The following is a 25,355-nucleotide window of genomic DNA, read 5'->3' as shown; positions in this document are numbered from 1 at the left end:
GCTTGCAACTAAAACACAAGGCTATTGCACACAAGACACTGTATATGTATACACATTACATAGATACTGTACACAGATACATACACACTTTCATATATGTATCATATAAAACAAACATCGTTCCACAGGGTAGGCCATGTTTTACACTGAACGGAGTGATAGGAATGCTCACACAGTCTTAAACTCTTAATGCATCATTAAAAATAAAAGACAGACAGAAAAAAAACAAAATACATTAGGTTGGTATTGGAAGAGCTGCCAAAGTGCTTTCTCCGCTGAACTAAACCGACCAGCAAAGGAAACTAAAACATGTTGGGATCAAACAGTCAAGGCTGTGATTGTGTGAGTGAAAGTGTTGGACTAAGGAAATCAACTTAAGGGAACATCAAGGTCAGTCCCTAACAACAGGAAGAAGCATGAAAGCACTGGACTTCAGTGGTTGCAGGAAGTTTAAAGTTTCTTCTAAAGACTTGTGGCCTATTAAAAGACAGCATAACACCTAGCAACCCCCATATCTCAGAATGAATATGCCTTCAAAAGAGAGAAATGCATGCTCAATTTGTCCTTATCTCAAAGTTTCCAGTCTTATCAATGGCATATTCATTAAATGTCACTAAGACTTCAAAGTGAGTGCCCGCTCTTGTTGCTGCAAGCTCAATAATCAACAGGAAAACAATGATGTTTGGTAATACTGTCGATCAGCGAAAAATGTTCGCTCGTTACACTTCATTCTTATATTCAGTTTCATTCGTAGAATTGGGCACAAAACAAAGCACACGCTGCCGCAGCGAAGCTACAGCATTGTCATCCCAACACAACCAGCATTTACACCAGCTGCTGAGAGAAACTCGTGTCAGGAATTCAGTAATCACATTCTGATCGTGCTTTAAGGAAAAAAAAAAAAAAGGAATGTTAAAGCAAAATAAAATACAAAGAGAAGTAACATTGACAATTGTACATAGATTGGTCATACATATTGTTTTTTTTTACACAGGTTAGACTTTCATGCAATACAATGAAGTGGAATCCTTTTATTGACGGCAATCAAAGGATGTTATGTATATCAAGTTACTTGATGTATACATTAGGAGAGGTTCTGCAAGCTTGCAATGCATGCAATGCATGTTTTGATTGGCTCACACGGAGTGCATTGTCGATCTGTACATTTCAACCAGTACTCTCAAATCTCTGAACCAAGACAGTGGTAATCTACTTGTGGATAGGATACATCTTGTATGCGACTTCTGTTAGGTTGGTCAGCATATGAGAAAATTACAATCCCAAGCTGCCTAGAAGTCTGCAAAGTGATACTTTCATTTTTCATGTTTTGTCGAAGAGCTTCAATGGATATTCCCATTTGAAATTGGCTTTCTTTAATGTGCCTTATGAAGTCAAATACGTGGTGAAGTCTCATTCTGTGACGTTCAGGAACTTTTGCAAGGACAGAAGCAACAAACGACACGCAGGAGTCCGGTAGCACAGCTGTGATATCTGCTCTAAATGTCCATGAGTCCAAAGACACTGATTGTGATTCACCTGTCATCTGTGAGGTCACTGAACAATTCTGTCTTCTGCGCCTTGCCTCAAAGAAGGGGTCTCCCCTGGTCTTCAAACACCTGGGCACTGAGGAGACAAAATCAGACAGAAGTGCAGTCCTGCATGATGGGAATTGACTGATGTTCGTGTTTGTGGGTGCAGTGCTCCATTGAAATCGAGCTCCTGAGTGGCACCATGCAGCGGTGAGAAGGCCTGCCACAATTGAACAGCCCCCAGCAGCAAAGCACCCTGAGGAACTCCCTCCTCATGTCCTTACTCCGCAATGTGTAGATCAGCGGGTTCAGCGCCGAATTCATTGTGGTGATGCTGAAGAAGATGGTAGCATTGTTGAGGATAGGACATTCTTTTATCGTACAGGAAGCGTCCAAGAGAAGGATGGTGAATGCGGGTAACCAACAAATGATGAATACGCCAAGCACAATCGTGACGGTCTTCAGGAGAGCATAAGCTGGAGAATTGGTGGCCTCTCGCTGGCTTGTACGCACAATAAGATAGATGCGAACGTAAAGGATCACAATGGACATCAAGATGACGGTGAAGACGGTAACAACAAAAAGGATATAGTATCGGGAGTTGAGAGGCAGGACAGAGGAGCAATCCACAACGTTATTAATACAGTTCCAACCAAAAATGGGAAGACCTCCCAGAAGGATGGACATCACCCAGCATGCTCCGATCAAAAGGAACATGCGGCAAGTTTTGTTGGAGCCATAAACCTTGACCTTGGTGATGGCAATGTAGCGCTCTATGGCGATAGCCAGCAGGCTGAAAACTGAGGCAGCCAGTGCTATGAAAGTAGTCCCTTCTCGTATGAACCACTGGACAGGCACCAACCTAAATGTCTTAGGGCCTGAAAGGAAGATGTTGGCAATATAAGCAGAGCCAGCCAATAGGTCCGAGAAGGCCAGGTTCCCGATGAAGAAGAACATGGCAGAGTGGAACTTCTTATTGCGAAACACAGCAATGAGCACCAAGAGGTTTTCGAAGATGATGATACTGCAGATTATAACAAATAAAATGTTCAGGGTGCTCAGTCTTTGTTCAGTCTCCCTGCGGCCCGCTATTTCCTTCTGGCTCATGTTCCTGACGATGCTATAGTGGACCTCTACGAGGCACTTGTTGAAGTACTGGGAGTATTTGCTCATGGTGGCACCTTGGTAAAGCCCTGCAACCAGACGGCCAGAAGTCAATGAGAGGGCGGCCGAAGACACGTCTCAGTGGCCCAGGAAGCTCCTCAGTGTCACCTGGAAACAAACACAAAACAGAATGATTACTGGCAGGCCAAAGGTAAAAAGCAACCATCAACAAATCAAATGTAAGCTTTAAAAGGCTGTAAGTTCTGTGACTCTAACAGCACCAAACAATGTTTTGAGTGGGCCAGGCATAACAACATTATCAGGTTTGGGCAGGACTATCTGTGTGTCCAAACAATGGAGGACGAGGGAGTGTTCGTTTAAAACCTGTCATTATTTTTGCAATCAAAGCTGGTCAGACTGTGAACATTAGGTCCTGTTTCCACCTGGTATTCACGTGATTTTCAAATGTGTCTCCACTGACCGCTTACAGTGCTCAGATTTCATCAAGACCCTCCCCTCTTATTTTGTCACACTCTACGTCATTTTCAAAGGAGTGCCACACACTTAGAGGACTGAATGAGCAAATTTAGCAGGAAAAAAACAAGATGAAAATGATAAAATCTGTGATCTCTACCTTAAATCACTTGTTTTGGAGCACTTTCTCACAACATGTCCCAGAACAATCAAGTGTTCGGTGAGTGGGTGGCAAGTATGCAGTGTTTTACTATGGTCTGGGATGCATTTAAACGTTTAAACCACACATAAGTTCTTGACTACCTCCTTATGTGGTTTCAGTGATCAAATGACAAAACCTTTAACACCCTGTTTCAACCTGTATTTAGTGCTGAACACTGGGAGCACAAAAACACATCTTAATATCAGGTGGAAACACGGCCTTAAGGACTCAGTTTCTTGTTTGTTGTCATGTCATCACAGACAAAAGCTCACTCTGAAAGACTAACTACGATTGCTCACTGATGCAGATTGTTTAGAGACAGCTTGAACGGATGTAAGCTTGAAATGCATTGCAGCATCCGTGACTACTTGCGTGTGCACACTAGATGAGATGAGCATCTGTGAATCTGGATCTGGAATCCAGAATCTGAAGGGTTGTGCTGCAGACTTCGAAAACATGAAAGGCTAACAAGCTTCCTTCTTGTAGTGTGCACTAGGCTTTATCTAAAGCACAAGCAGTAGTCCTGCATTGATCAGACACATTTTGGAAACCAAAAATAGCTCAAGTATCTGGAATTTCCCTTCTGAGTACATGCCACAACTGTCCTTCAGCTACAATCTGTTCTTGCCTCATCAATAAAAATAAAGTGAGAGTTCATGTGACATATAGTCTTCTACACCATCACTTAACTGTGTGCAGAACCGGATGTTTACTAGTACTATTCAGTGACTCACAAAGTAATGCAAGCCCACGGGATGTGTAAAACTACGTTATATTAGAACGATCGCCTTGTTATGTTCTGGAGTGTTTGGTAAGGAATATTTAATGATGGACTGCTGAATGCATGAAAATTAATGGACACATTTGAGTAAGAAAGTTCTGTGTGTGTATGAGACAGACCGTGTGTGTGAGCAAGCAAGCAAGCGTGGTTACCTGTGTCTGCCCTGGCTAAAGTTTTTCAGCTCAATTCAAGTTTAATTTAATAGGGCTTTTCACAATACAAATCATTGCAAAGCAGCTTTATAGAAAATTGTGACTCCAAACATGTAGTCACAATATTAGATATTAATTACAGTATTTTAGATTTAAGCCTGGGGAGTTGCCCCATTCAGCTTTCTGCTAGTTGAATAAATTGCGTAAGTTCTAAGTTAAAATTTTTTACAATTTGATTGCACAATGCCTTTTTGTTTTGGTTGTTTTGATATGGTACACTATGCACAGGGTTCCCACACCTTGGTTAACTTCAAATTCAAGGACCTTTCGAGGACTTTTCAGGTACAATACCCTCAAATTCAATGACTTAATGTATTGACACATTTCAAGTGAGAGAGGTTCCATCATGTTATCTTGTAAAAATCATTGTTACAGTTTTCATGTCTCAAACACAACTATGCAAAAAAATAAATTGGCCATATGACAGAGATCTGATATTCTATTTGTTGTATTTCTGTTTTGCATAAAACTGGAGAATATTCAGTACATTCTATACTGTATTATAAAATGATGTGATATTATCTTTTGCATGGATTCATGGGCATGGGCTCATGTAAACAGAAGTTTTAAGATATATTTTAAGAATATGCTTTTAAGTTTTTCTTACCTCATGGGTTTACATTATCTTAACAAGCAAAGCAATGCAACATTAATTTCCAGGTGTGTCTGTGAAACATTAAGGTACCATCCTAGTAGTTTTGTGGGCACATGAACCATATTGACCATATTTTAGTTTTCCAAAAAGAGGACAGTGGGTGTGAGTGTGGGTGGGGCAGGGGACTGGGGTATGGTTGGTTGGTGGTAAAGTAGTGCCCAAAGTAGTGCAATGACCATATCTCAAATATCAAAACTGAAAATGTCATTTCCATACCTAAATTACATATTTTACAGTCACTGTTAAGCATATTGATCATAAACACAGACAGGTAAAGGCTAATTTATACTTCTGTGTTGGACCTATGCCATAGCCTTTATGCCAGATTTCATTTATACTTCTGCGTCATTGTCCTAGTCTGCAGTGTCCACGTGCATGTTGCTTGTGAAACCTGTATCATTGTAGGTTTATTTTCAAAAACTTTCCAGGGCCTTGAAAAAAAAACATTTCAGATTCCCAAACTTTCAAAGATTTCAAGAACTCCTGAACCTTGTTGCACATCTTTGAAGTTCTGTTCATTTGAAATAATGTCAAGATGTGACATGCAACTGTAATGCAGTGAAAACTGGTACCACTAGTATTTTCTAGCTACACAGTTGTGGAAAATTTAATATCCAACATAATACCAATGTGTTTGCTCATTTTACAGAAAACTTCAATACTTCATTGGTAAAAAATAAATAAATAAATATAAATTTGGCTTGAACCAGTAATTCACCCGGTTTTCTATATGCATCTTAATGATCTCACAGTGAACAATTATTTCATGTTTTAATTCTCATTTTAATTTAATGAAGTTCTGTTGAAACAAGATTTCTCTTTAATGACGTTTGCGATACAAATACTGCAAGCTCTCAATCAGATCTGCCTCCATCCAATAAACAACAACCAATGGATAGAATAGAATAAAGTCCCCAACCTATATTTTTTGATAATTCATCTGATGTGCCACATTACAGAAGAAAATATGACATTTCATGACATTGTGACTTTAAAGGCGGTGTAGGAGATTTGGTTCAGAGACATTTTCTTGCTACGATGGTGTTTTCAACATCCCGATAGCAATTACTAAGTGAAGTGGTCTAAATCTATTTATATTGTCTGTGGAAGGTGTAGGACCATAAAATGTTTGTCCAATTAAAATGTTCGGTCCGAACATTACAATAGGTTGACCTGCCTGCCTGTCAAAATCTGTATTTGCCATACGCACCCTGTTTGCAGACAAGATACGTAATCATCACATTCCAGCGAGAATGAAAGACACTATCATTGTAATTTAATGCGTAGCTGTATTTGATTGAATGAGGACCACTGCCCAAGACACACCAACAACACAGCCAGAGCAAAGCTGCCAAAGCCTCAACACTGAGACATGCAAATACCCCATCAGACCAGAGTCACTGTAGAGACTATGCAACCAGGTGGAATGGCATCTGGAGACAAAGGCAGGAATCTGAGACATCTGTGTGACGCACCCACCTCACTTCAACATCACTGTTTGCTGCACAAAGTTCAAAACCCCTAACATACATAATCACAGACGCCAACTTATGTAAACACAACAGGAAGCGTGTCTCAGTCACCTATGAGAACACAATAAGTTACAGCTGCATAGACAGTGGCACAATCCTGCTGCCAAATGCCAATAATGTCCAAGGTTGTTTCCTTGAGAGGCAGCGAAGAACAATGGCCTCCTTTGTCCAGGCTGCGTTTCACTTGATACTCTCCACTGGTACACTGGTCCAAAATAACACCGCGCTCCAACCACAACATGCAAGTTGTTCCATGCAAGCATTTTTCAGTAAACACTGTAAATAACCAATAGAGTGTCAGACCCAAAGCTTAAATTACCCATCAAAATGTGCGAGTCGCCTTCTCAGAAACTGCCGGATCTGTTTCAGTGTCCCACCCACTGAATTTCACTCTCAGAACAGGTTTGAGTGGGTAGTTTCGCTGCAGACAACTCGTGTTTGTGATTTCACTGGGCCGTCTTCAAGGTCCTCGATGCAGTATGGACCTCAGTGTTCCCGTGGAGACCTTTGCCGCCTTTCATTTAGGGATTTGACAGAGTGTGAAACCTGATGGTCTGGTTTGTCAGCAGTGCCGTCTCCGGCCTGCCCCACTTCACCATTACCCCCCGCCCTGTCCTTCAACTACAGAGTGGAAGGGATGGCCAGATCGTCCTGTCTAAATAATTAATCCTTGTCTCATCTTCTTAAGAAAAACGAACGATAAATCATTCATCTATATTAATCAAAACGATAAATAAGATGCAAATATGTAGATCATAACAATGAATGGATAAGCAGGTCTCCACGGTTGGGCTGCAACAAATGATTATTTTGATAATAGATTAATCTAATGATTATTAGAACGATTAATCGACTAATCAGCGATTGTTTCACGGATTTAATCAGAAGACATTTTTGACTATTCAGCTTTTGCAATTAGTTAAAATATTGAGTTATACATATTCTAACAAATAAAATTAAGGTAATCACTTATTTAATTACCTAAAATATATTTGTGCAAGTCATATGGATAGGGAAAAAAAAGGTTAAGTGTTAAGTTTTAATATTCACAACCTAATCTCTCTGAAAATAAAGAATATCTATTGCATGAAGTACTACAAATATAAACGTGACTGGATTTCACTGGAGTATTGAACTACAGAGCTTGTGCAAACATCCACATCTCTTTAATCAGATGCATTTTAAACTGCTGCCTTCCCACCACTGTCAGTTTTTGATGTGTTTATTTAGCCTCAGGTTTGGCTGCCGTTTCTCTGAAGCACTGCATCTTCTTGTCTTGATTTGCACCATGAGAGCTAATTTAACGTCTTGTGCTACAGCGCCACACTGGTCAAACCGCATTATTACAGGCTCTTACATTAGGTAATATGCATAGACTGTATAAAACACATGAATGGAGTGTCCGGGACGTTACCCGTAGATTCCTTAAGACCGTTTTTGAAGCTCAAAGTAGGCGGAGCCGGCCGTCGCCATCTTGGCAGGGTGTCATCCCGTGTCACTCCCGAATTATTGTAAATGGACAAAAAGGCAGGGCCTGGTTACTGAAGCCACGCCCACCTAGCGCGATGGGAGTGTCAGCAGGGACAATCCACCTGTCACTCAAGTGGCCACGCCCTTAATTATGCAAACCTTTAAGGCTTTATATAATTAAAACGGATGAGTTATAACCCTCACAGTTGTCATGAAGGGCCAAATCTATTTTTTGTACCAGGCTGTAAACATGTTTTTTTTTCTGCTGTAAAGTTTGGCATTTTAACGTGAGGAGTGTCTGGGATCACTAGAGGCCAAGTTGATAAAATTGCAGTTTTAGTCACTTCCTTGTTGACTTCATGATAAAGAGTGTAGCTTGCCGCTTGGTCATAAGACATAAAAAGACTACTCTACAACAAAAAATATTTGTAGACCTTTTTTTTTTGTCATCACTGTCGACTAATCATTTCAGCCCTACTCCACCGTCCATCTGGCCAACAAGAGCAGTCTTCCTGTATTTAACTTCACTGCTATAGGCCAAAGGAAGTGTTTGTGGTGTCAGAAAACTAACATCCTGTTCACACTTGATAGCTGACTGGTGGAGAGAGCAAGACAGTTAATGTGGGAAAGGTTTGGTGGAAGCGAGAGACACAAAAGCACAGCAAAGGAAGTTTATTCGGATTCTTACAGGTATAATTCGTGTGGCAGGAAACGTGCTGAAGCACAGCAGCAAGCCGCTAGCTTTGTGGTAAAAGTGCAACGGATATACATAGTTTAATCTACAAAGATTTCTTAAAACTGTTATAGTTCAGAACTGACTCATCATAAAGATCGCTCTTACAGTTCATGTAACACAGTTCTTACAGACCATATGATTTCCAGCTCTCGTTCCGTCATCAGTGAAACCTGAACTGAGGACCCCAGACTTGGGCAGGACCCCACCCACATCCCCATGACAGCTCGACAAAGGCCCCAGGTGTTGTTTGCGCTTCCCAGCAATACCTGATAAGCCCCAATTAGTCACTGACGTCTGAGCAAACGTGTTTCCCACAACGCACCTGTTACCTAGCATTGGTTGAGCACCACTTGCCTCGTTGTCTAGAGAGTCTTTGAGACTTCTCTCCAGCTTGAACAAACCATCAGCAACCATACACAGATGTTTCACTTCATCTTTTATTGGGCGGATTATCATATTTACCAGCACGAACATGCTAAATCAGCCTTTATGGAGGTTTATTTATATGTATTTTATTAGCATATTTGTTTCAGACTTGCTTCATACCACTTATTTTACCCACACTTAAATGGCAGTCATAAATGGATAGGGTAAAGTTCACTTTCTGCATAATGGCGCTTTTGAGATCTGTGAAGTGCTTCAGACACTGACACGCAACTAATTCTACATCCTGTCTTCGTCGTGATTAGTCTCACCAAAAATGAGACCACATTTTTTCACCTCTACCACAAATGCACCATAACCCAGAGTTTATAATTGGGGAATTATAAATCACACAAAAAGTTACTGCAAAGCAGAGTGAACAGCAAATCAAATAAATGTGCTAAAGAGCAGCCGGAGGTGATCTTTACCAGAACAATAGTGAGGTGAAAACTGTACGCTAGAAACTGCCAGATTTGAACGCGGACTGTAAGATAAGTAATCTCAAAATCCAATCAGTTCATAGCACATGATCATTAAAATTATTACACTTTGCTCTAGAGAGCTGTACAATTGCATTATACATCATTGTATTGATTGGCTGGCTGAAGCTGGTTCCACTATATGAGATGTAAAACGGAAAAAAACGAGCACATCCACCACATCACTGCACAGCTTCCACAGGATTGCTTTTTATGTTGCAAATCAAACATTTCTGTACTGAACTAAAGATAGATGCACGATACATATTAATACCATATTGGTTTTCCACAGATGTTGGAGTTTTTTAATAATAGAAATTGGTCAGTGTTGAAGATGATTCGGCTGGTATCGGATATTTAATTGTGCAAGACCATTTACCAAATTTTAGCATTTAGATTACCAAATAGCTAACGAATTAGCCACTTTTTGTTGTGCTAAATACCACAAATTAATAGTACCTTATTGCTTAAATACACAACAAAACTAATGCAAACTAAGCTGAATTTATTTGTATACAGTACAATACAGTGTGCAATGAGGTTATATACAACAGTGAAACAGTCTATAGAACTTGCATTTGACCAGAACATTCCTTTATAAACCACAGGAAATAAAACACGAATGGGTTTATACTGCATCGCTAGCAGAAAAAAAAAAGATTGTGGGCGAAGCTATTATCCACAAACACCTAGAGAAACCGCTCAGTGTAATTTTTTCAGAATGCACACTGACCCATAATACAATACCACCGCAACTGCGCTGCATCTGATGCTGCATGTAGCCCCATTCTCACGAATCAAGACAAATGTGGGGCAGGCTTCGACCAGCCTCTGCAACCAGCCTCGGCCTCCTCTAAAGTTATTAACGTCAGAGTTCTCAAACAGAGACCGTACTCCTACAACACTGAGAGACAGACTGTTATGTAACAGATGTAACAGGCCTAAAACCAAAGCATTAATACTGATGTTAGTAATGACTCAGGCAGAGCAGGGGTATATACCGATACTAGAACAAGGACAAATACCTCTGCAATGGAACCTAAATATAAAAGCAATAAGCTATAAAGTCAAATGTTCATGAGTTTTTTTTTTTTAAAGGGGGGGTGAAATGCTATTTCATGCATACTGAGTTTTTTACACTGTTAAGGAGTTGGATTCCCATGCTAAACATGGACAAAGTTTCAAAAATTAAGTTGTACGTTTGAAGGAGTATTTCTGTTCCAAAAAAACCTCTTCCGGTTTGTCACAAGTTTCGGAAAGTTTTTTTCGAGTATGGCTCTGTGTAACGTTAGATGGAGCGGAATTTCCTTATATGGGTCCTAGGGCACGTCTGCGGGAAGAGTGCGCGCTCCCGTATAGCAGAGCACAGAGAGCACAACAGACTTCACAGAAATGTCACAGAAGTGTTTTTTTGGTTGCCAGGGCAAGACAACCCTGCACAGATTACCAAAAAAAAAAAAAAAAACAGCATTAAGGGACCAGTGGATGGAGTTTATTTTTACAGAGCATCAACGGAGTTGTGCAAGTGTTTGTGTTTGTTCCCTGCATTTCGAAGATGCTTGTTTTACAAACAAGGCCCAGTTTGAACACATCGTTTATTTCTTAAGTATAATGCAGTCGCAATGGAAAAGGGTCACGATCGTGTGTTGGAACCGCAGGCGGTGAGTAAAACTGCTTCAAATATCTCTGTGTTGTTAACTTATCTATCGGCGCGTGAGCACATCAAGTAAACAACATGCAATGTTGTCATCAAACTGCACTTTCCACATGTACAGCTTAAAAAAAAGTAATTTAGTCATTTTCCAAAACCGCTAAGCAAATATATACAGTTTCAGTACATACCACATAGAGACGACGTTTGCTGATGCTGCTCTTGTTAAATTTCAGCATCTGGATCTGTGTCACAGCTTCTAGACGCTCTCAACACAAAAGCCTACTGGGGCTCCTGATTCTTTAGCTCCGCCCACACGTCACGCCTCCAGCCGGTCGTGTTTTTCCGGGAAAAATCGGTACAGACTATCTTTCTCTTATGAATATAATAAAACTAAAGACTTTTAGGAGTTATGAAGGATGCAGTACTACTCTATAGGTACTCAAGATTAACAGGATATTGAGTGAAAACAAGCATTTCACCACCCCTTTAAAAAGGATGTTTTTGATTATTATACTTATATTTTGTATTGTGACTACTAAAACCAAAGAAAATTATCAAAATATTATTTAGAAAATATTTACTTTATGTTATTTGTAACATAACATTTGTATATGTACGATTAAAGAAAAACATTTTAAAATAACTATATATATATTTTAAATTTGAATAGCATTTGCATAATACATTTCCAAAGCAGTTTAACGGTCCAAAAACATCAGTTAGCAAGTTAAATGCCATAAATGTCTCTTCTATTTAACCATGTAACCAAGCATGTATGCTGTTAGAAAGGAATAATTAATAATTAATAATTATTAATAAAATAAATAATTGTTCCATGAAGTTTGTTTTTTTCTTGTTCTTAAAAACTTGTCAAGAGAATGAAATAATCATAGTAGTTAATCTATTTAAAATGTATCTGACAGTTTTTGACCAGTTAAAAAACAAACAAAAAAGACTGAATTAGTAGTTACTATGTAAGTTTCATTTTCTTTTCTTTTTTTACTTTTCCCATATATTTTCCACAAACTCTATAGAATCATAAAAAGCATTGCTTATTTTCTTTTCTTAGTTTTGCTCAGTTTTATTTATTTAATTTAGAACCTCCATTTCATGTTTTATTGTTTTCTGACTCATCTGAAATCTGTCCTCAGCAGCAACCAGCCTCCCTTGATGATTTCAATGATTTCCACTTTTATCTTTAGGACACAAAAGCGCACCAGGTGTAGATAATACAAAAGCCAGAGGGCAGATGTCTCAGACAGAGTAACACAGCTAATGACAAAATCAGTTTCTCATCTGTACATGCAAACATATAGACAGAGTCACAACACTCAGATGTACACAAAACTATTACCTCTCAAGATATCACTACTGTGCATCACAACGCAATTTTGACATGTTATGTTGAGATGCAGTAGCTATAGTGGAGTTCTGGGAAAAAACACTTCTGAGATTTAACCACAGATACGATGCTGGTTTCAGCTGCAAATGTCTTCAAGTTTGCAAGAAAGTGACAAATAGTCTATCTTTGAACAGCTCCCAAAATTAACTGTAAACTGTAAGTTTGTCTTTTAACTGTAAGTTTGTCTAATAGTATACTGTGTGTACTGACTATATGTATGTGCATATTGCACACTTTCACCTGTTGAAGTCTGTTTGGTTATATGTTGATTGTTTCTGCAATTTCTGGAGCAAGCTCCCAATGTGCTGTGGTGATGTGACAATAAAAGTGATTTGACAGGACTTGAAATGTTTGCTATGCAGTGGAGCAGATATGGGTGATTTGAGATGGTCTGCCATATCTAGCATAAATGTAATGAAACTCCATAGACATTTTATGACAAAGCATGGCAAAAAAAAACATACTTCATTTAAGTATAAATAAATGCAAGCATACTGTTATACAAGCTCTGATGCAATTGTATAAATCAACAATACCTCTGAAGCATGAAATAGCATTAGAATAATATTTTCTCTTCTGCTGCCATTTTTACATAATGAAAGACGAGGCAAGACTTGTGTAATAATACAAGCCAGACATGAACTTGGGGGAATGCATTGAAATCACTGGTCAACGTGTCAGACCATGTGGCCACCCACTAGATAATAATAATTTAGAAAATAATAATTTAACCCTTTCGCACGCGAGTTTAAAATATTTTACCTGAGACCCCGGCCTGAGTTTTTTTTAGGCGACTGTTATTTTAGAATGTATAGCCTTATTGTTTCAATGGCGACGCGTCATGCTTGTCATGTGACAAAACACAGCCTCTATATGACACATGGATCGCTTTTATTTCATTTTTCCTGCTTTATTCAAAATGTTCCAAAACATGCTCACTATATTATGAAATATCTGCTTCTGAAATATGTGCAAGTAAATATATTTGGTAGTTTAAACACTTTTATATCGACTGTGTTAGTTGATCTGTACTAGTGCTGCAACGATGCGTCAACGTTATCGATTACGTCTACTACAGAAATACGTCGACGTGCCTGAAATGTGATAAGTATTTAATAAACGCAGACTTGCTCATTGCATGATTCTGATATTCTTGTAAAGATTACAAGTTATTGGTATGATCACTCCTGTCCATACGGTAATTTCTCTACTGTGCGACAGAGAGTCGCTGGTTATGATGCAATCGTTAGCCTATTTTTACAAAAACTGCTTCTATGGGGCCACAACGTAAGATACAAGGTAATGGAGCCTTTTATACATTTTCGTGTTTCTTTAGAAATAATTAATGGACAAATTGAGTATTTAAACGCCTCAGATGTAAGCTGGATGAAGCTGATTGGTTAGTTTTTGTCACATGACACGCGGTGCGTTTGCGGCATTCTGAAAAGTTGAGATGTTTTTTACTCGATGCGGTGTCTGTTTTTTCGTGCGCGTCGCGACCGCGTCGCTTCTATTATGAGCGCCCATACCGCGCACCTACATTGGAGATAACAAACTGGAGCACGCAAAATATGCGATATGTGAACGACCTCTAAAAACAGCGCTGTGAGACAACAGTCACAAACCACCGAGATCCCCTGAATCAGCTCCAGATCTCTGGAAACCATGCTAAAACATAGCAGAACCCTGACTACATTTTATGGTTTGTGATGCTAAAGAACATTTCATGACGTCTCAGACAACTGTAAATTTGTGGCTACTGTGGTTTAATTATAAGCGCTATCATAAACTCATATTTACCATAGTAAAATAATTTTCTTTCCCTCATTTCTATTTCTGTATACTGTAAAAACTTCCACCACATTGGTTGAAAATGAATAAAGGTTGAAATATTATATTAGAAGTTGTACTTATATTTTTTTGTAAAGTTATCCAAAGGATTCATTAGCTATTCAAAAAAAGAACATTAGATTAATTATTTATTGTAATAAAAATAATCGTTAGAGTAGTCGACTAATTGAACAAATAATCGTTAGATTAGTTTACTGAAAAAATAATCGTTAGTTGCAGCTCTAATCTGTAAATACAATCATCCTGTATACAATATCGATAAAAACATGTTGTCAGATTATATTTGTAAGGATCATTATTGCCGTTTCCACAGACACCAGCGTATTTCACACACTGTACAGTTTGGGTACACTAGGCAAGGAGTCGTCTGATTGCTTAGCTACATAACGCCTCACCTCTCTTCAACAAGCTGCACAATTTGTGGTAACATTCATGTTCATAGTTACGTAATGGTGTTTAAAAAAGGGTTAGAAGTTTATTCAATTATCTAACCTTCTTAATTATAAGCAACACAAATAGTGATACTTGACTTAGTACGCTTTACTAGTCTCTCATTTCAGTAGATCAGCTTTACCACTGAATATCTACATGTGTTTACTTCTCTCAGTTAAATCCACTAATTATGCCTTTGTGTTGACTTCATGTAAAGCCCATGTACCCTTTCATGACCAGGAGGCAGTGGAAAACTGTGTTCTGCTATAGTAATCCAACATAGGGCTGGGCGGTATATTGAGTTTGTACGATATATCAATATCGTATAATTTATAAGCGATTCCATATGAAGCAATACTGTTTATACTGGACACAGACTGAGCTGCTGCAGTCATAATCTCAGCCAGAAAGGCTGCGTGTGCTTCTGACTGAGACACAGGTTACTCGCGCTGCTTAGTGTGTTTGAGATTTGCTTTATTCCTGAATGCATAACTTACATATCCCTGGTATATCCTCCATCTGTAAATGTTAGAAAGCCATGAAAATATTTAAATTTTTCTGGGATTCTCTGCTAAACTTCAGTGAACGAGCACTGCCTCATGCACAAGACAGACAGAGCTTAATTAAATAGGAGCGCTATAATTATAATCACATGAGTAAGTCTGTTTTTATAATAGCACTGACTGTAAAGAGACTGTAATGGAATAATCTAAATAGCCTAACACAACTGTGAATTCAACTTCTTCTTTAAAAGCATTATTTTAGCATGGCCTAGTGGTTAGAGAGTTTGACTCATAATCCTAGGTTTGTGGGTTCGAGTCTCGGGCCGGCAATACTATGATTTAGCAAGGCACTGAACCCCCAACTGCTCCCCGGGCGCTCCGGGTGTGTGTTCACTGCTGTGTGTGTGCACTTTGGATGGGGTAAATGCAGAGCACAAATTCTGAGTATGGGTCTCCATACTTGGCTGTATGTCATGCCACTCACTTTTTGTTTTTAGATTTTAATGCTACAATTTTAGAATGAAATGTAATTTTAACCCTTTTTTGCACCTAATATAAAGACTTACATTGTAACCTTACCTTTATTTGTTTTCATAGCCTTCAATATGTATTGTTTTGTTTGACAACATTGGGCAGGCATTATAAAAAATTATAATAAATACCGAGATGCAAATCCAGCGTGATTTGGAAAGTTGGGTATACGATTGTAATCAGCCACACGGAGGAGGGGAGGAAACAGGTCACTCAGTCTCTTTTCTTCCCCTGCGAGGCATTCATAAACAGATGCTCATTAAAACTCAAATTCGCTTATATTTCTTATCTCTATTTATTTGCTGATGTTTTTCTTTGCATGTGGGCAAAAAGTGACAGGAAACGAGGAGCTGTATAAAAAAGAAACATGCTCACCAAGGCGACATTCATTTGATAAAAAAAACTGTGTACAGTGTAACAATTGTGAAATATTATTAAAATTAAAAAGAACTGTTTTCAATTTGATTATATTTCAAAATGCAGTGTATTCCTGCAATGCAAAGCTGGATTTCCAGCATCATTCATTACTCCAGTCTTCTGTGTCACATGATCCTTAAGAAATCTTTCTGATATGCTGATACATGCATCATTTTAATAAAATGTATAATTTGTGGATTTTTAAAAAAAAATCAGAATACTTTGATAAATAAAAAGTGTAAAAAAACGATTATTATATATGCATGTACTGGAAGTTGATCAATTTAATGCATTCTTTTAAAATAAATGTATCTGATTTTTGCTGTTATTTATAAAATATTCTTCATTAAGTACAAATATAATATCACTTAAAATAAAACTTTCTTGTTTTATACTACACATTTTTACATCTTGCTTTAACATTATAAATCTACTTGGCTGATGGCTGAGAAGTGGGTTTTTTTTTGCACTTCTGTAATCTAGATTTAGGTTTGTGACCGATTCTCTGCCATCCCCCAACCCTCTTCAGTTTAATGTCTATTACGGAGATCAAAGGAAAGGCCCGCAAAAGCATCAGGAAGGTTTCATTTACAACGACAGCCATGGTCTCACAGTCTCTAGTGTTTATTAAATAATGAGCTAAAGAAACATTACTTCATAATTTAATCTTCCAGGGAACTTACTGCTGGTTTAGGCATGTCTAGACGTTCAAGGATGAGATCTCCACACGTCAGCAAGGCACAGGAAGACAGTATATAGGTCAAGTAATACTAAATAAGAACTAAAGCCTGCTGAACTATCTATGTCAGTCTTAAAATAAATAAATAACCAAACAGAAAAACTAAGATAAGTGGTTTAACATTGCAGCAGGCTACCAAGGAAAGAATCAGTTAAAGCTAACCACAGAAGATCAAGTTTCACAAGTTAGTTTTTTTCTTCTCACACTCTTCTACTGTTGTCCCGACATAGGAAGTATCCTTTAATAAAAGGTCCTAGAACAGAAATCATGCTTGCTTTGTTCTACAGGCCTTCTCCTGTTCCCCCATAACGCAAACCACACCCATGCTCATATTCTTCTGCTTTATTATGGGATGTGTGTGTGTGTGTGTGTGTGTGTGTGTGTGTGTGTTCCTTGTGTGTGCACTCATGTTCTAGACAGACGAAACACTGTCAGATCTTCAACATTGTATCATTGTACAAATGTGACCCACATGTGTTCCTCATATGTGTTATTAGTGCACAGGACAGTCGAGGGGGTGATTATGCACTGTATGTGATTGTGGGTGGATGTGTTTGAGGGCTGAAGGTGTGAAAAGGGGGGGAGACTCCACAAAGGAAACAGGCACCCACACAGACAAACAAAGAAGTCTTGACTGCCTTTTGTGATACGATGTTGTATTAATGTCTGGTGCCTTTCATCAAACAACAACGGAAAGGGAAAAGAAACAGGACGGGGGAGACACATTAAAAAGTGCCAAAGCTATAACAGATCCACTCAGAGAGACTCCATATCAGTGCTTCTGGGTATGTTTAGATTTCAATATTCTTTGTATTAAATAGCAATAAACACAAGTATTGGCTTTGTCTCAGAAATGCACAGTGATCTTTCCCAGACCGCTCCTGACATATTAGAGCACTCCTTCGCCTCACAGACTGTCTGTCATAGTAAAAATGAAAGTTTTACTTCCCTCTCCATTAACCTTTTGACTAGTCAAAGGCTCAATGGAATACTTTGCTCTTTGTCAGAAGCATCACTCAAAAAACAGGGCATGTCCTTCTTTGGTTTTTGAACCGTGACAATTCTAAATGCAGCTTTTAAAAATTGTGATATTATATTAAATATAAAATATAATCATGTATAAAATAATAATACATTTCATACATCTTATATTTTCTAAAATGAAGTACATTGATTATCATAAGTAAAAAGATGCTCTCCGGCATAAGTCTCCCATTTAATTTTTTAAGTTAACGGCTTCATTCTGCATTCTAAAGACTGGCAGTTATCACGACAGACATGGTTAAAAGAAAGAAAGAAAGAAAGAAAAAAAAAGAAAAAAATATGCCTTTAAATGCTTAAAATGGAAAAACTACTAGAACAGTGGACAGATATGCAGTTCTAACTACAATGCAAAATAACCTTTTTTTCCCAAATATTTTTTCTTTTATCTCAAAGACAATATAAAATCCAATTATTTATTTTTGCAAACAACACGTTGTCTTTATAATATCAGGCTTACAAACCTATTTAGCATTTAAATTAAGCGCTACTAAGTAGTTAAAAAGTGTTTCGGACATACCTTAAGTTATCATGACTTTATAGCAGGACTGCCACCGTCGCTCTCAAAAACATCTGGGGCATGTTACGCTTCTACCCTTTGCCATTTATTGCCCACAGGGTGTGGTTTAGTTATCGATCCAAAGCAGATTAAAGTCAACAAGCTAATGAGTTCTTGATATGTTATAGGAATAAGTCAGAAGTCATATCATGATGGCCTTTAAGTGTGTTACTGACACAGCAAGCTGTGAATCTAATATGTGACATTGTCTGAATATGTTTTTCTGCAATACTGAGTTTCAGGGGTCCAGGGTTTGACATGTCCATGCATTTGTGTTTTTGCTTCACCACACATAAGTCTTGCTAGCGACCTGTGCGTTCGCCAAGGGCCATTTCATTAGACATTCGTAAAAACACCTCGTCTTACCATCGAGGGAGATGAAACTAGACCAGACGTACCAATTACACAATATCAGCAATTTATTTAAATATTTCAGAGAAGTGAGAAACCATTTCCCCCCTAAAAATCGTTGTTTTAGTATAAATGTTTACCGCAAGTTATGCAAGAACGTCAACGGTTTCATTTAGTCTCAGTAAAATGACAAGATGATAAAGTTGTGCAACGTCTGTTTCAGCAAATGATTGGCAAAAAAGAAAAAAGAAACAAGTGCAGCAACATCCCACCAGAGATCACAGATCCAGGCCATTCTCATCCTAAAAGCCCCGTGTGGGCAGGATCCTTGTCTTTCTGTCTCTCATGCACATTCATGACTTTGCATTAGCATGAGGATGGGCCTGATCCTATCACAGAATCCACAACTGAATGAACAGGTTTGATGGACAAAGCCCCCCACCACAATTTAATCTGCCAAGCTCTAGCAAGCAATCCGGCTCCTCATACCAACAGGGCTTCCTCGGTGGGCTTCTTTCAGGTGCACAAACAAAGACAGTCAGGGTAACAATGCACGGTCTATTACAAGGGGCAAGTCTAGCATGCCGTTATCTCTTTCAGTACCTGCTGGAAACTTAATGCAGTTTGACATACTGCTGCCCGGTAGACGGCTGAAAACCACGCAGTAACCACATAACTGCATATCTAGCACTTAATGGTGTACTTCTAGCCACAAATCGTTCAGAAATGTTTTATGGCTCACTAACACAAAAATGATCTCCAAACCTCTTCGTGGCCAGTAAAATGGTTAATATTATCGGAAGAGGGAGACTGCAAGGTTTCTTTAATCTTGAAAGCTGTAAGGTCATTTCAACATTTGGGTTCTCTCTTGGTTTTGTGCACAGACTTCAATTTTACAATTAGTGACAAAAAATACAATTTATACGGTCAAAAACGCAAAAGGAAGAGTTCACCCAAAAATAATTTACTCATCCTCATGTCATTCCAAAATATTATGAAACCCAACATAAGATATTTTGTAGTTTTGTTTTTGTTATACAAGTTTGAAATGACATGAGATTGAATAAATAATGACAGGATTTGTATTTATGGGTGGAAATCAAATATAAAAAAAAAAAAAAAAAAAATGTTTTTTGTTTTTTTTGATGATTTCATGCTCTCTTCAGCTAGTAATTCACAGCACAAAAACACACTGTGGTTGACACAAACACAAACCATGATTGTGCTCCTTGCAAGTTAACCAGAATTCATTCTAGTTTAGATCATTATTTATTTTTAAAAATGCTGTAAGGTCTAAATAGATGCACAGATTCTGACATTGATTATTTTGCTATTCTAACTATGCAAAATTATATGATTAGTTGCATTTTATTTATTTGAGTCTGCATTTTTTCCACTGAGTCTGCAACACTTTCGGGAACTAATATGTGGCCCATATTTAGGTCATGACCCACCTGTTGATTACCACTGAAACATATTAAATACAATATAGTGCCAAAAATACACCTTTCTGTCGCCGTTCTGAAGATCTGTGTACACCTGCATCAATGTTAAGCCGGATTTGCTGTTCTGTTGTATATGTCAGATTCATATCAGTTAGGCGGTTTTGATCAATTATACCCATAAATAGTGAATTTGCACAGATGCAAGACATGAATAGAAAGAGAGATCTTTAAAAGTTCTTCCATGACTCGAAAACTCTATCTGTCCTAAAATGGACAAAGTCTTTTCCCCAACTGAAATGCTGCTCAGTAAATATTTAGAAAGTTTCCCCTGAGCCTTGTCTCCACGTGTCTGTGTGAGACAGACAGATGGGGCTAGATGAGTCTGGTGTATATACAGCATACATTTTTCATGATTGTGTTTGTGATTTTCTCAACATTGAATACGTACACTACTGTACAGCTGCGTTAAACATGCAGTCTTAAAGACTAAAGGTTAGCAGCACAAGCAAAGGCAAGGCATAGCTGCGACACTCCCAGCTCTTGGCACAAATACTGCAAGCTCTGTATTGCCAACTGTGAGTTGTAACTTGCTCAGCAGCAGCCTCCAAAACAGAAGGCGTTTATTTTGACCCAGCTGTCACACCCAGCAAAAGTGTTTTTCGGCTGAGAAAAAAAAAAAAGTCATGCTGCATTATTACAGCCCAAGCCCTAGAGCACTGGAAACCCCAGCCTCTATTAACATCACCAAAGATGGTTTGTTATTGATAGGAAAAAAACACTGCCTTGGCTGGCCTGGTTCTTCTTCCCTAAACAACAAAACATATCGGTTCACCAACAATGACCATGTTTCATAATAACTTCCAGTACAAATATCTTTTGTTCTTAAAGGGATAGTACAATTATCTGTAGTACAGTACTACTTTTATGGTGATGATTAAATGTATTTATTATTATTTTCAATTTGGAGCTTGAAAACCCCAGTCCTCATTCACTTCCATTTTATGGAAAACTAGCAACCAGGACATTCTTCAAAAATTCACTTTACATGTTCCACAGAACAATAAGTAATACAGGTTTGGAACGGCATGAGCATAAGTGAATTCATGGTTGGGTGGACTATTGTTATAAATGCTCTGCCTGACATGAAGGATCCAGTCTTCCTCAGTGAAGTCTCTCTCAGGATGTGCTGCAAGAGATCTGTGCCTGCTGCCAAAATCCTTGAGGGATTGCTCCGCCCACACTGTGACCTGGCCCCACCCTTAACCCCTCATGTGACCAAGCCCAAAAATCCCACTCTTCCAGTTCCCAACACCGCCTGCAACATTTATTTATCTTTAAATAAGTGTTTATTTATTCACTTTTTTATTTAACTTCGTCTGAATGCACATACAGGATGTGACCAGTGTGGGCATGCAGAGCCAAGTCGTGGGGAACTAACTTCATTCTGAAGCTTGTTTCTTGGACAGAGTTTAGCTTAAGGTAAAGAAAAAGACTCATCAGGTAGCAATCAGATAGTCGGGCGTGCAACCTCACTAGTCACAGCGAAAAAACTTTGGCATAATGATCAGTACCGCTCATATCTGAAGGCAAAGCCTTTTCTGCTTCATGAAAACTTAAAATAATAAAACAAAAATATTAGAAACCTTTGAACATAGAAACCTATGAGTGGCTCAGACTGATACGATGAGTCATATTTATGCCGACATTGAATCTGTGCCCACAGAGCTCCGAGGAAAGCTCAGCAGACTTCCATGGAATTAGAACACTCATTCACAAAGCTCTTCACATATTTCAGCTAATGTGATAATGCTTTCTGCTACCAGCTATCTAGCTTTACCATGCTTAAAGGCATTCTGCAGGGGTCAATAGATTTCCTGCAAAATCCTAAAAGAAAAGCACAAAATCCTGGGTATTCCATGTTGGCCGCTCTTAAAAATAAAGGTTCCACAAAGATTTTTAACAGTAGTTGCATTGAAGACCCATTTTTAGTTCTCCAAAGAACTTTTCAGTGAGCAATTCTCAAAAGAAACATTTTTGGTTGGTGTGAACAACATTTAAAAAAAATCTAAAGAAACTTTTTCCACTATAGAGAACCTTTTGTGCAATGGAAAGATTCCATGGATGTTAAAGGCTCCTTAAGGAATCATCAATGCTAATGAAGAAACTTCATTCAAAGCACAGTGGGTAAGATTCAATAAAAACCACAGCTGAATCTTCTCTGACGTAGACATGGGCTGAGAGTGTGAACGTTGAAGAATCAAGAACGCCAGTGGTGGTCAGCGGAGACTGCGTGGCTGGTTTTGTTCTGGTTTAATGAAGCATGGAATCACATGATGCCAACGCGGACTACATGCGGCCCATATCAGCTCTGTCTACAGATCGGATCCCAGCGTGATGAAAATATACTCTTTACTATCAAAACCTGAATAGACCCCACATCCCAGACAAGAAACTCTGCTCTCTCTACATCCATCAACAGATCCGACACCTGATATTCCTGCTCGGCTTCATTTTCCCATTTTAGTAATGCTGTTTCCATCTAATAACTAGTTAGTTCTCCTTTAAAATGCATTCAGAAAATCCCAGAAATTCCCAGAGCACTCAGACACAGAACAGACAAGATAATGTATTCATTCCATTTAGAGCTTTTAGAAGAACTACGTAGCCACACACATATTTCACATCCATACTTGAGAATGATGGATGAACAGCTCTCAAAGTGACAATCAGCATTTCCTCTAATATATAAGGGAGGCAATGTGTACCACAACAATCTTTTTTATCCTTGAGAGAATGTACAACTGTGGTAGTCAGTACTTCAGAGAGGTGATGTTAGTGGATGATTGCTTTGGACTAATGGGACGGATGCATTTCATAGTTTGACTTAAATTTAGAAGCCAGCGCAATGGCTTTTCTATGTAGCTTTGGATTCTAAAGGAGACAGAAATCAGTATATACAATAGAGCTAACCTACATCTGTACAATTGGCTGGTTTCATAATATAAAACAATCAACGCAAAACCTTAAAGGGATAGTCTACCCAAAAATGCTAATTCTGTCATCATTCACTCATCCATGCAAAATCATCACGCTTTTTAATTCTTCCATAGAACACCAAAAAAATGGACATCATGAAGTTATTTTTACAATCAAGGTCCAATAAAATTGCAACTGGCTCTCGAAGGTCTGTATGTGTGCAAGCATGAATAATGTTTGACATTAAACAAAGATTTAAAAAAAAAAAACACTTATCAAGAGTCAGGTTTCAAACCCATATGGCTTTCCTTCTTGCATGGAACACAAAAGGTGATGCAAGGCAGAACAACCAGGCCTCTCTTTAATTGCAGGGGGAAAACACGCAATGAAAGTAGCACAACCTTTTTTGTTTTGTAGACGAAAGGAAGTCATATGGGTTTACAATAAAATCAGAATGAGTAAATGATGACAGAATCTGCATTTGTGGGCAGACTGTCCCTTCAAGACTCAGCACAAAGTGATAAATCAGGTAGGTTTTGAGTAAGAAAAAAAAAACTAAACATTTTGTTCCAAAAAAAGACAAGAAAATGTTGGCCCAAGGAAACGATGACAGAATTGTCACTTTGGGTGACTATCCCTTTAAGAGACACCAGTCTGAGAGCACTCCATCCAGCAGCGTAATTCCATAATAGAGTCTTTTGTCTTATTAATACATCCTTTAAGAACAAAGCCATCTATTCAGTGACGGATGGACAAATCCTCACGATCCCCACGGTGGGTTTTGCAAATGCCACAAACGTCGCAAAGCTCCCCGCGCGCTAACAGCACAGCAAGAAGCCTTTCCCATTGACCAATGAAGAACTACTACAATACACATGAAGTCCAGCGAGTCTGGATCAGGCAGGTCAATGGTTAACTGCACGCATGTTACACATTACTTCGGAAGGCAAACATAAACGGGCTACTTTCTCGAAAGACATGCAAAACGTATGCGTCACGCTTTATATTCAACTGACACTTGTGGAATATGCAAGTGTCGAAAGCTTTGATAAGACTATCTTATCAGATGATTTCATGCGAGAAAGATCAATGACTGAGCTGACGGTGATACAAACGTGTCTCTGTTGACAAATAAACATATCACAAGCTGCTGTTAAAGTGTGCGTTTTGAGAAGGGCTCACACATCTGTCTTAAACCTTTGCACTAAAGTGTCATTAAAATACACAGGTCTATCGCGCTGTTATGGAAATGAATGAAGACATTAAACTATCGTAACACCAAGGGACATATGACTTCAATTAGATTAGAGATATCGTTATTTTAGCGCTGCTGGGAAACTTACCCCATGTGCGATGCTTGGCAAAGAGAAGAAGCGCGTGTCGATGTTTTTAATCTTCCTCTATAAAGTTTACATGAGATTTCGTAATCGAGTCTTGATCCCTGGCTCGAGTCTTGAAGGATCCGTTGGGAGAGCCAACAGTAGCTGCTGTTATAAAGGTCAAAACTTTCGCGGAGTCATTGCTGTATGTAATCTAATCATTTACGCAGCCATGGTTGAGATAAACATCAAAAGAGGAGAAAAAAAATAGTCTACGTTCGCGTTAACGTGTTTCGGACGCGTCAGGTGCGGCTGTGCTTTCCGTTTAATTCAAAAAGCTGTAATTCCATGCGCTGTACAACGAACAACAGTCTCACAGATCTGTGCGCGCGAAGACGAAATACACACATCCGCGCACACACACACACGCAACGTGGAAGAGCCCAGGATGGTGATTTTTACACCCCTAATTTGTCTATCCGCGATAATAGCCTACATGAATTACAAAAATACATATTTCAAATGGTAGCAAAAAAAT

General features: G+C 38.6%; 1 protein-coding gene across 3 annotated transcripts; it reads right to left on the bottom strand.

Annotated features, from left to right (window-relative positions):
* Window positions 1-638: 638 nt before the first annotated feature.
* Window positions 639-25,355, bottom strand: LOC113042399 (sphingosine 1-phosphate receptor 2-like). Of its 3 annotated transcripts, none has more exons than XM_026201256.1 (2): window positions 24,842-25,355; window positions 639-2,801 (listed from the first exon to the last, which is right to left on the bottom strand). In XM_026201256.1, exon 2 carries the CDS (start codon window positions 2,700-2,702, stop codon window positions 1,638-1,640), a length of 1,065 nt encoding a protein of 354 aa, XP_026057041.1. In that variant the 5' UTR covers window positions 2,703-2,801; window positions 24,842-25,355; the 3' UTR covers window positions 639-1,637. The 3 variants fall into 3 exon arrangements, with proteins under 3 accessions (XP_026057041.1, XP_026057049.1, XP_026057054.1); XM_026201264.1 differs by lacking the exon at window positions 24,842-25,355 and adding an exon at window positions 18,688-20,036; XM_026201269.1 differs by lacking the exon at window positions 24,842-25,355 and adding an exon at window positions 6,809-7,409.

The sequence above is a fragment of the Carassius auratus genome, chromosome 3, assembly GCF_003368295.1.
Source record: "Carassius auratus strain Wakin chromosome 3, ASM336829v1, whole genome shotgun sequence".
Classification (NCBI taxonomy): domain Eukaryota; kingdom Metazoa; phylum Chordata; class Actinopteri; order Cypriniformes; family Cyprinidae; genus Carassius; species Carassius auratus.
The sequence above is the reverse complement of the archived record's forward strand: the minus strand, read 5'-3'. Positions and strand labels throughout refer to the sequence as shown.

Excerpts from the sequence above, each read along its gene's own strand:
- LOC113042399 (XM_026201256.1), bottom strand. The coding sequence starts at position 2,702 with ATGAGCAAATACTCCCAGTACTTCAACAAGTGCCTCGTAGAGGTCCAC.